Source organism: Oncorhynchus mykiss, chromosome 16, assembly GCF_013265735.2.
Source record: "Oncorhynchus mykiss isolate Arlee chromosome 16, USDA_OmykA_1.1, whole genome shotgun sequence".
In the NCBI taxonomy this organism is placed as follows: domain Eukaryota; kingdom Metazoa; phylum Chordata; class Actinopteri; order Salmoniformes; family Salmonidae; genus Oncorhynchus; species Oncorhynchus mykiss.
In genome coordinates this window covers 32,342,640-32,355,256 of record NC_048580.1, presented here as the reverse complement: position 1 = coordinate 32,355,256, position 12,617 = coordinate 32,342,640, and the positions used below count along the sequence as shown (strand labels likewise).

Here is a 12,617-nt window from a genome sequence, read left to right as displayed (position 1 = left end):
CCCTACTTTATCAAATAAAGATTCGCCAAAATTTGCCTGTATTGAAGATCGTTTTCAAGGCAGATGAGGATGACATAATGAAGACATGAGATCAGAGAAATTACATAATCTCTGTAATGTTCATGGATGTTTAACCTACTTCTCCTTTTCATGTAGAATTATGCAATGTATCAGGGGTAAAACCCCTACTGGATTGAATATCTTGGTGGTTCAGATGTTAGTGGCATTAAGTCCTAAACCTACATCTCCTGCAAAGGAGGATGGGAGCGGATGTTGACCTCTGGAGGATGTAGTGCGTAACCTTGTGAATGGAGCCTAAACTAGAGCTGTCTGGGTATATGGCAGTGGTAAGGCAGTGGTGGCTAGTGTCACTTTAAATCGGAGGACTGGCTCGTTGTACTGGCTCATTGTAATGTGCCGTCTTCCCTTCACTAGCCTCCACTGGTGTATGACGGGGTCCGATAGAAAGCAGACAGAGGAGGGGACAGATTGATACAAATATCAACGTGTGTAGGAAACACAATATCCAAAGTTGACTGGAGAGACACTAATGCTCCTCTCCTCCTTCCATGGACATCTAACTGCAGAGTTATGAGTTATTTCAGCCTTTGTTTATACTATGTGACCAGAATGTTGACTCACTGAAGACTTCAGATTGGTTCCCATGCCCCTGTAGAACACACAGGGTAACCCGTGACCTTCTACACTGGGGTCAAAGGTCAGTTACTCTGCTCTTCCCAGGACTCCGGTCATGGCTAGACTCCGGTCAGTGGACCTAGTGAAGGGAAGACGGCACATTACAATGAGCCAATACAACGAGCCAGTCCTCCGATTCAAAGTTTTTATCAAATTAACTTACGCAGCATGTTAGGAGAATTAACCTAGCAGGTTAGGATAATTAGGTTAAGGTTATAAAAAAGGGTTAGGTTAGGGTTAGCTAAAGTGCAAAAAAAAGTAACTTTTAATGGAAGATTTGACAGTTTGTAGAGATAGATGTGCTGTAATATTTCCTGGCACCATGCACCCCCAATAATGACATCCTCATAACACTTTGCATTAAACGGGCATCAGTGCGGCCAGAGGTTTTGGATAATGATATTGTCGGGAGAGTTTGAGTCAAAAGGCTTTACTCATCAGCACCCACACATACTGTTTAAAAGTATCTGTGCATGTGCAATCAGAGAAGATTAGCCTCTCTCTTTGTGCTCTTTGTTGTGGTTAAAGTCAGCCCAATACTGCTAATACTCCTCAGTCTAGCACCTTGTTCCCTTGTTGTTTAAGCTGGGCTGAAACGCGTTTGGTACACTTTTGTTCCACTGCTAATGCTAATTTCGTATAGCTAAATCTACCTTTTTTAGGCACCCCTTATTAAGGGTTTGTAAAGGGTATATACTGTAAGTAGTTTATATATTTTGAACAGGAGCCGGACATTTTGAGTTTATTTGGGATATTAATAAAATTAGCTCGCTAACTAATTGATCCTGCTTTCTGGAACAGCTTCCTAGTTACAGAGGTTTTTGATGGATTTTATGAAATACGTGTTACTCAAAAGCCATTTAGGTGACAAACCATACTCAGTATAGAACTCAGTGGGAAATTAAATAGAAGACATGTTCTAGGAATGTGCTGTTCTGTTCAGTACCTTGAAAAGACGTCAAGGGCAGCTTGATGTTGCCATCAACTAATTGCTCTGTGAGAAGTGAAGTCACGAGTCCTGATGTTCTTGTGCAAGCTATAGACACAGACTGAAAACAAACAATTAAATGTAATTGTCCAATGTGCGCTGTGCTTATCCAGAACATTAAGTGTATAACATTTTCAGGGCATCACTGAAATGTGCTGAAATGTGCATACAGTGTTATATCACTCACAATATGTGCCTCTCTTTTCACACTGTACATTAATCCCTTTTGCAGATCTAAAGTAGACACTACATAGGCTATCTATCCTTTATGCAGATCTAAAGTAGACCCTACATAGGCTATGCATCCTTTATGCAGATCTAAAGTAGACACTACTTAGACTATACATCCTTTATGCAGATCTAGCTAATTAATACTTTAGAAATATCCTATAAATCTATTATAAGTTGAAGTTTGTGTAAAGTGTAACTGAAAAACAAAATGGTGAAGCAAGAGTTTGCAATGAAGCAGCAGTTTGCAAGATACTTGCATTCAGGGCTCCCAAGTGGCGCAGCGGTCTAAGGCACTGCATCTCAGTGCTAGAGGCATCACTACAGACCATGGTTCTATTTCAGGCTGTATCACAACCGGCTGTGATTGGGAGTCCCATAGGACAGCGCACAATTGGCCCAGTTAGGGTTAGGGTTTGGCCAGGGTAGGCCGTCATTGTAAATCAGAATTTGTTCTTAACTGACTTGCCTAGTTAAATAAAGGTTAAATATATATGTTTTTTTAAATGTACTAGTTACCAAATCATTATACAGACAGTGGTGTGAGATAATGGGACATAGTATGGGGTGGCATAGCATGGGGTGGCATAGAATGGGGAGGCATAGTATGGGGAGGCATAGTATGGGGAGGCATAGTATGGGGAGGCATAGTATGGGGAGGCATAGTATGGGGCGGCATAGTATGGGGCGGTATAGTATGGGGCGGCATAGTATGGGGCGGCATAGTATGGGGAGTAGAGTAGCAGATCGTTGGGCCAGTAACCGAAAGGTTGCTGGTTTGAATCCCAAGCCAACTAAGTGAAAAATCTGTCGATGTGACCTTGACCAAGGCACTTAATCCCTCTGGATAAGACTGTCTGCTTAATGAAGATGTCAACTTGATGAATATTTTTAGCATTATTCGGCAGAAGCCGTACAGCGAGCGAAAACACGTTATCCAGCTTTCATCTTTACTATTGTTTTCTTTCATTCACATCTTATTTTGTTTAGCATTAAAGTGGCTAGTGTTGTTTGTTCCATTAATTGCCATTGAGCATTCAGTAATTAAAGAACCATAAATATTTTGTAGAAATTTGTTTCTCTTGTTTGGTTGCTAGCACATCAATTGTGCTTCAATAATACTGATCATTAGCATTCGGTGGGCAGTGAAGGTTTCTGGGAAGGGAGCTCTATACATACAGCACTCCACATTCCATTCCCATGAAGTTATGGCACTGGGCCACGGGGTTAACTCTGTGTGTGCTGACAGTGGTAAAGCACAACTACACAGTCAGGTCCATACTAAACAACGGGCATGCACTATTGGGTCGAGAACGGAACAGGTCCACAACCAATCATAATCATGCTGTCAATATAACATTATGACATATAGCCTACTACAAATAAAATGTATATTCAGATCCATAGTCTTTTCATGTTTTTACTATCAGTAAATGCAAATCATAATAATTCTAAGGACTAATCTGGAAGGATTATTTTTTAATGCTGCAACCAACAATACATTGACAATGGGCACCTGAAGTATTTACCTACTTTATATGAACATATAAACCATTTTGTGCATGGTGCATGGGATCTACAGTGGTATGATAATAACACAACACTGTAAAGTGTAATCTGTACTTTGCCTTGACATGATTGAAAGACAATGGTCCCATGGATAGGCAATTTCAACATCAAATGTGCATGCACATCACAGGGCAAGGGAGTGCTATCCATCAAATTCAGTGAGCTGTCAAAGGGAGCTAGCTCTTTCAACCTTTCCCTATACATTTGCACTCAATTGCCAATATAATAAATAGCTCCTGTGCATATTTTGCACTCCTTTGAGAATGTAAAATGTTTATCACAACTCATGTCACTAATCAGTAACGAGACCTAATAATCAATGTATTTATATTCATATATGCTAGTCATTAAACATACTCTGTTCTGTTCCTATCTGTTATTGTTTTGATAAAAGTGGTGCCAATTGCTATACCATTATATTATCTGTATAAATGCAAGCACAATTGGCAAAACATATAAAAATAATGTCGATCTTAGACAAAGCATGATAATAGCCAATAGCCATTCCTATTAGCCTACTTTTATAACACTTTTAACATTCCAAAGTAATTTCCCATGATGCCTTTTTGTTGTGATGGATTTAGACATAGCCTCTATATACCATATAACAATTGTTAACTTCATAATCATTGCTAAAATGGGAAAGAATGCAAGCCCTCCTCTGCTTCGTCTGAAATAACATTGGATGTTTTAAGGCAACATTGTTTTATCTTTTACATAAAAATAAAACAATGCCAAGAGCTCAATCAGCTTTTTGCAGTAACATTTCATTTCATTACAGCTGTTTGTGTCCTTGGTCGATGTGTAATAGCTGCTGTGTATACCCAAACCTTTATATTTGTGTACTGTTTGGAATTCTATAGGTTCATAGTTCTATATTTCTATACAGAGGTTTGTGTTTAAGTTAACATGTATGTTGACGAAACATTGCATTGAATGCAGACATCCTCATGCCTTTCGGCTTGGCACACTAAATAAAGCAAATGGAACCTTTGGTACGCAATATACTGTATAGGCTAATCTGTGTGTGCTTTATAATGCAGAGCCCTGCACACTACTACATTGCTAATCTGAAACGCGCAGTTGCAGAAAGGAGAGCGGTTGCCAAGGCAGCCACCAACCTCCCCTCCCCCCTTTCTCTCCATTCCTCTTTCCCATTTATTATCAGTAGAGGTCGCATGGCATATGGTGAAGAACAGTCCAACCACTTCTCTGTCCTCGAACCATTGCCTGGAATCAATGCATGAATATGCACCTCCGTCACAAAGCCTGTGGAGTATGAGAACAACGGGAAAAAACAAACATATTCAGAGGGCTCATCTTATGCTTTTTTAAATAAACCAAGGGGGAACATTTTATTTCATTTGTTCTGGAGTATGCCTAACTTAATAGTATAACTAATCTGCATATGTGCTGTTATTTTTGTTCTACCGTTAAGTGATAACTGTTTTGGTTCTCCAAAGCGGACGCGCTCTAGTAAGCGAAAAAAAGGACTGTTCATCACTAGGACGCGAGTTGGTGCAGAAGTTCGACCGCAAACGGATGTGAGGGAAGAGTGCACAGAGTGCACAGAAAACTCAACCCCTTTTTATTTCTTTACTTCTTTCTTATTTTGTTTGGCTAAGCAATAGAGTGAGTCAAAGACACTGAAACGGATTTCATGCCGTCAGTCTCGCAGAACCTGATATGGACGTGAGATTTTATCCTGCGCACCCGTCAAGTGTGGGTTCTGATCCAAGTTGTCTAAGCTCGTTGGACTTTTACCACGCGAACAAGGTAATAACAAAGTGCAGTCCTCCTAGTGCGTTACTGCCTAGAGATTGAAGTCTACACATTTTCTCCCCTGCCTCTGCTTCTTGTTCAGCAGCCTGCAACATTTGTGCAATAGACATGCATGGCATGGGGTGTTTAACTGAAACTGGACGTTTCCACCAACGCGTGTTTCCATTCCATGTGATTCCATTCCTTATTACAACAATTACACGTTTTGAGATGGGGTTCTCTGACAACCCACACATCCACATAGCCTGAACCGTTTTTTTTTTATTGTTCTTCTTCTACTTCTACTTTCTTCTCTATCTCTTTTTCAGCCAACATATTGGGCATATGATATAACTATTCTAGGCTATAACATAACCATTTTGCTTACGTTTCGGCTATAATGTAACACACTTTGCATACCTGCTACAATTTGGATACCTGCGACAATATACTGCTACAATGTAACGTTAGCCTACTTGATTGCTGTTAGTCTACATTGACCAGTCTACACGGCGTTTGATAAACCATGTTGCTGGAATCTTAATACATTGCTCTTGCGCATATCCATGCACTTTGCATTTACCCTACATTTTTAACTTTTCTTGTTCATACCTTCTTAGAGGTCTAACCATATTTTTTAATCAGCTGGTAGAGTAGGCTATTGCTCTCGTTCTGAGAGGCTATCCCGTTAGTTGAATGAGCATGTTGGATTAAAATAGGCTATTAGTCAATATTGCCCATATCTTTGATGATTCTGAGTCACAAACATGATGTCCCACTGTGAAATTAATACTAAAATGGTTTTAGAGCCACATCTTTTAGAAGCATATTTTTACATCCCACTGCTTCAGTTCTCGAACTGTGCTGCTTCACAATCACAGACAAGTGTGCCAGTGGCAGCCTATGTTCCATGAATATGCATATTATGGCAACTTGATCAAAAATAATAAAAAGCATGTGTCAAATGTACAATTAGACAGTTGTAATACTTTTGGTTTTGACTATACTGCTCACATTACAGGCCTATTATAGCTTCCATTTTCAGAAAATCATGATCGGTTGAGGTCTGGTCCTGTGGGTGATAATGCTGGGAAAAGGTCTGATCTGTCAGCTTTTCATCACATCCACAGTGACAACGTAGTGGTAGCCTAAAGCCTACTATGGCTGATGGAAACAACAAATATTTGTGCATCTAAAATAAATACTGTCTTCATCAGTTTGCCTAATATGTTACCCTGAGATGGGCCATTGTAGCCCGCAATACTCCTGCAAACAAGAGAAAGAGGAAGTGAACGCAATCAGTCCGATATCTGGATTGAGTCATCATATCCATAAAATCCAGATTAGGTGGTTGAAACTTTGCATAAGCATTTGGGAATTGCACTAGGGCAATTCCACGGTAAAGGAATTAAGCTGAGGGTGATTTCAAAGTTTAACAAACCTTACAACTCTATGCACAAGGACTACTTTTAAAAATGTACACACAAAATTTGACAAAAACGTTTACTTGAAGAAGAGTGCAGATGAAAATCTTAGTAACGGATTGGCGGTTTGTGCTGTTGGTGCCGTCATTATGTTACCAAACTTTGCATTTGCACTGTTCTTCATGTGTTTTTGTATAGTTGTATGGTTTGTTAAACTTGGAAATCAAAGGATTTTGTTTGGCATACATTTTAAAGTGAAACGTCTCAGCATAATTCCATTACTGTGGAATTTCACACTTCTAAGAATTCAATCCAGTCACATTGAGAGGCAGTTCACAGATGAAAACCTGTGGAATTACTTAGTCTCTACATGTGTTGTTCAATTAAAATGGTCTTCCCTGTAACGCACAGCGCTGAGATTGCCTGCAATGACAAGCTCAGTCCGATGATGCTGTTACACACCGCCCCAGACCATGACTGACCCTCCGCATCCAAATCGATCCCGCTCCAGAGTACAGGCCTGGGCGTAACGCTCATTCCTTCGACGATAAACGTGAATCTGACCATCAACCCTGGTGAGACAAAACCGCGACTCGTCAGTGATGAGCACTTTTTGCCTGTCCTGTCTGGTCCAGCAACGGTGGGTTTGTGCCCATAGGCGACGTTGTTGCCGGTGATGTCTGGTGAGGACCTGCCTTATAGCAGACCTCAGCCCCTCTCAGCTTATTGCGGACAGTCTGAGCACTGATGGAGGGATTGTGCGTTCCTGGTGTAACTCGGGCAGTTGTTGTTGCCATCCTGTACCTGTCCCACAGGTGTGATGTCCGGATGTACCGATCCTGTGCAGGTGTTGTTACACATGCTCTGCCACTGCGAGGACGATCAGCTGTCCATCCTGTCTCCCTGTAGTGCTGTCTTAGGTGTCTCACAGTACAGACATTGCAATTTATTGCCCTGGCCACATCTGCAGTCCTCATGCCTCCTTGCAGCATGCCTAAGGCACGTTCACGCAGATGAGCAGGGACCCTGGGCATCTTTCTTTTGGTGATTTTCAGAGTCAGTAGAAAAGCCTCTTTAGTGTCCTAAGTTTTCATAACTGTGACCTTAATTGCCTTCCGTCTGTAAACTGTTAGTGTCTTAACGACCGTTCCGCAGGTGCATGTTCATTCATTGTTTAAAGTTCATTGAACAAGCATGGGAAACAGTGTTTAAACCCTTTACAATGAAGATCTGTGAAGTTATTTGGATTTTTACTAATTATCTTTGAAAGACAGGGACCTGAAAAAGGGCCGTTTCTTTTTTTGCTGAGTTTATAAGAATGTACTGATAAAGTTCTGCCTTAATGTAGACTAACAAGACTGCTAGACTAACAAGACTGCTTCAGTGGTGTGAAGCTGAGTATCTCAGAAAGAAAGCACACATGGCTAGGCTATATTGGAATGCTCCCAAATGTGTCTTTAGTCCCTTGAATCTCAGGTAATTATTTTAAATTATAAAACTTTTTCAAATAACAATCCTTCCCCAGGTAACACTAACTACCTTCACTGGTGTTGCAAATGAGACGGAGGCCATTGGGACCATCTGGTCTCATGTTAACAAGGTGCGTTGGGTCAGTTTATTATCCTCAAAGCGTTGTCAAAATGGTTGTCCCATTTAAAGGTGCAATACGCAGAAATCGCTCCATCATTTCCTGGTTGTAAAAATTCTAATAGTTCACCTAGTTTCAGTTTATGTAACCAAACAAGCAATGTGTAGACTAGAGAATCATTGTACTATCTTTTCAATAAACAAAAATCTTGTATTTTCAACAGTTTGAAGCTGGTGTGCAAAACCGAAAGTAAAAGACTCAAAAACTAAACTTAAGAACGGGAAGCATTGAAATAGAGCACTATGGAAAATATCTACCTACTTCTTAGACTTGCTTTCAATGAAAATTATGAATTTGGTTGGGTCACCCAAAAAGTTACATATTGCAGATTTTAAGAGTAGCATCAGCCTCTCTAATGTGGGCCTCGAATGTACATCTAATCCCTCAGTGGCGATAGTGTTATGCGGACTCTGCTGCTGAGTTCCTCAGAAATTTTGCTACAGACCCTTTCAGAGATGGAAAGGAGGCAAATGAGTCTCATGCATGCTCATATTTCCATTAAACGGTAATATATGCCATTAGTAGACGTTTTATCCAAAGCTACTTCCAGTAGTGCATGTATGTGTTTTTATATGGGTGTCCCCTGTCGTGGGTTAAACATTGTAAGCGCCATGCTTTACTAAGCCACACAGGTTCACTGGTGCCGTCTTACTTTTTTGTTGCACACTTCCTGTGAGCGTGTGACATTTTTAGAATTAGACATTGTGATCCCTGGTCAAACCTTAGAATGGTGAGATGATTTGAATGAAAAAGAGGTCCCGGCAAGATAGTTTGCTGTCTGTAGAGTGCGCCTGTAATGTTCATCCTCAAGCCGAATCATATCTCTGAAAGATGGGGGGTATAGTCAAAAAGGTAAACCCACAAAGGGTTACAAACCTTGTTATGGTAACTAATTAGTATGATTACAAGACATCCGTAGGAACAAGAATGGCATGGTTCTATTTCAGCATACAATTGTTAGTTTTAGTGTGAATGCTCTTTTGAAAGGTATTTAAAGGTAATTAATTACCCTAAAGGGTAAATCAATAACCTTACTATTCAGTTCAATTGACCATGGCACTCTCCATTATTGGTTGAAATGTCTTGATAAGAGAAAATGTGAAGTATTTTTTTCAGATTTTGTTTGAATATAGCCCCGTATGTCACTTCCTCCATAATGTCTCTTACATCCTATAGGTAGCCATTTGACTTGGTGGAGCTAAACTTTCCACATTTGAGGGCAAATGGAACTAATAATAAATAATCACAAAAGGGGCTGTTGGAGGATGAAAAGGGGAATTTCAAAAGAGTTGAGATACTGTACAAGTGCAGAGAAGCTCAAGCTCCCCAATCGACTCACACGTGCCCATGAATAACTCGGACATGTCTGTGATAATACGCTCCCTTACTCTGTGGTGCTCCCACAGCCTAGAAATAACATCAAACTTTGTAATTACTGCAATCTTTGTGCTGCTTTGGAAATACGAAACAGTATCACGTTTTAATAAGGAATTGAGCTGTATTTTCCAATTGTCCTCTACTGCTATTTTAAAACTGGATGGCTTATATGATATATATTTCTCTTTAGCAAAGATGACATATTCCATAATATGCTGTATACATGAAACCTACACTTGTTGATCAGAAGCATTTGCAATATTGTCAATTCCATTAGATGTTAGTCCTTGAAGGAGATCCTTGAAATAATACAAGCTATGGTACAGTTTTATATCCTAGGGCAACAGAGTATTATAGCTATTAGCTAATGACAAGCTCTGTGTTATGTGGTGGAGGGAGAGTGAGCAGAATGGGTTGAAGTAATCAGTGCCACACAGCACATGGACAGTGTATGCATCCCAAATGGCACCCTATGCCCTAAAGAGTGTGCTACTTTTGACCAAGGCCCATATGGCTCTGGTCAAAAGGATTGCACTTTGTAGCGAATAGGGTGCCATTTGGGATGTAGCCAGTGTGTGCTCACTCCGACTTCAGCCATTTACTGGTTTTGCTGACTACGGCATCACAATCACAATTGATTTTCTAGGCTGTGAAGGGGAAGGCCATACATACATACCACAGTGTGGACACAGAGAGCACAGTAGGAACAACATGCAGTAAATCACACACTTTCCTCTGAAGAGATTTTAATGGGAATTCCTACCATTTGAAATCATCAATGGGCCAGATATTTTGCACACTGTCTTTAGTCCCCCATGCCATTATGAACCTGTTACTGTTAATAGAGGGCAATTCAACACAGAGTGAACTGGTTTTTAAATGTAAAATGTATGTCAAACAAAAAAACAATGATTGCAAAGTTAAACAAACCATACAACTCAATGCACAATGACTACTTTTAAGAATATCCACAGAAAATGTAACAAAAACACATTTACTTGAAGAACAGTGCAGATGCAAAGTTTGTTCACAGAATGACAGCACACACAGCAAAAATCCCTATTCAAACCAACTATCTCACAATCATCTGTCTGCAGATAGCTAGAACCTTACCTTAGACCCAAGCTCTCTTATTTTTCTAATTTCTCTCCCTCATGAGGAGGGAGGATAATGAAAGTTCAAAGAAGTAGTAACAAGTAAAGGTAGACCTACCAATTAGTTCTGGTGTTTTTACTGATATCAAGTTTGTTTTATTAAGTGATTAGAACTCATAATTATGTTACCAAATCGCTAACGGAATTACTGAAAAATCTGTAACGACAATTGAATTGGCTACAATGGGAAATCATAGTAGTCACAAACCACAGTTGGGTCACCTGCTACTGTACTCCCTTCCACTGGGAAACTGTTATGTTCAGCTCATAACTGTATCATCAGGTGTTAAAAGCAAGACTGTGAAAACAGTCTGGAAAGCCCCTCACTCTCCCTTCTCTCTCTCTGCCGGTCTCTCTCACTCTCTCACTCCTCTCTTTCTCCAGTTAATGTCACCTCTCCCGGCTATTACTGACAGCTTCTATGACACCTACCACCTATTGACAGTAATAAGCATCCTCAACCACTGAGAACTGACCGACACCGGAAGTTTGGACAGGTAAGTAGAGCACAGTAGAGAACAGTAAAGGAAAAAGGGAAAGGGGGATACCTAGTCAGTTGTACAACTGAATGCATTCAACTGAAATGCGTCTTCTACATTTAAGCCAAACCCTCTGAATCAGAGAGGTGTGGGGGGCTGCCATAATCGACATCCACATCACTGGCATTACATTACAGAACAGTACAATAAAGAAAAGTAGAGTACTGCACAGTAGAGTAGAGTTCAGTACAGTACAGTAGAGCACACTAAAGTAGAGTACAGTATAAATGACTCAAATGTACTTTATAGTACTGTACTCTACTGAACATATTTACTTTACTGTACTGTACTGTACTCTACTGTACTGAACTGTACTGTGCTCTACTGTGCTGTACTGTGATGCCCAACGTTTAACGTAGACATCTATGATTGTTTCAGATCTGGTCAGGTCCAGACCAACCAAATGTAGTCTTGTTTGGGGGCACAGCTCATTACAACAACAGCCAGCGTGTAGAGCAGCATGCAAATATGAAAAAGGAAATAATATATTTCTACCTTTATGTTCCTATTCAGGATACATCACCTTAATGATATTCATATCCATCATTTTCAATTTCTGTATAGTACAGATCCGGGACCCATGATGTAATTACTTCACTGTAATTCTGTTACCGGAAGCAAATCCACTTCACCTACTGTAGTTCAATAACCAAATAAAAATGTTCAAACTCAAGGTGTCATGTCATGGTGACACGCCATTCTTTCAGCACCTTTGAATCTTAATTCTGAGCAGATATTTAAGAATTTTTCGAAAACGTGTTCACATAAAAAACAACCTTTATTTAACTAGGCAAGTCAGTTAAGAAAAAATCGCATTTACAAGGATGGCCTACCCTGGCCAAACCCAGACAACGCTGGGCCAATTGTGCGCCGCCCTATGGGACTCCCAATCACAGCCGGTTGTGGTACAGCCTGAATTCAAACCAGGGTTTATGTAATGACACCTCTAGCACTGAGATGCAGTGCCTTAGACCGCTGCGCCACTCGGGAGCCCAGGAGCTTGGGAATATAGGTCAGACCAATACAATACAGTGGAGGAGAGTGGGGTAAGTCATGACAAGGGTTAGTTGAGCCAAGTGGTGTAGTGGAGGATATACGGAGGTATACGCTGTATACCCACTTATTTTTCAGTAGGCATTGTGTATACTCACTACTTAATCCCCACGATGCGTATTTAAGTAGTGTAGTGGAGGTATACAACGTATCAATTAAGAAAGCTGATGGAACAGATCA

General features: G+C 40.4%; 1 protein-coding gene across 3 annotated transcripts in view; it reads left to right on the top strand.

Annotated features, from left to right (window-relative positions):
• Window positions 1–4,403: 4,403 nt before the first annotated feature.
• LOC110491825 (TOX high mobility group box family member 2) overlaps window positions 4,404–12,617 on the top strand; it is a 120,567-nt gene continuing 112,353 nt past the window's right edge. The window contains exons 1-2 of one of the 3 annotated variants that reach the window (XM_021565616.2): window positions 4,406–5,257; window positions 11,230–11,342. Coding sequence is in view for 2 of the 3 variants with exons in the window: in XM_036946726.1 (XP_036802621.1) it covers window positions 5,168–5,257 (90 nt within the window). In the remaining variant the exon portion in view is untranslated. Of the gene's footprint in view, window positions 5,258–11,229; window positions 11,343–12,617 lie in introns of all 3 variants that reach the window. The other 2 variants (XM_036946726.1, XM_021565614.2) reach the window with 2 other exon arrangements.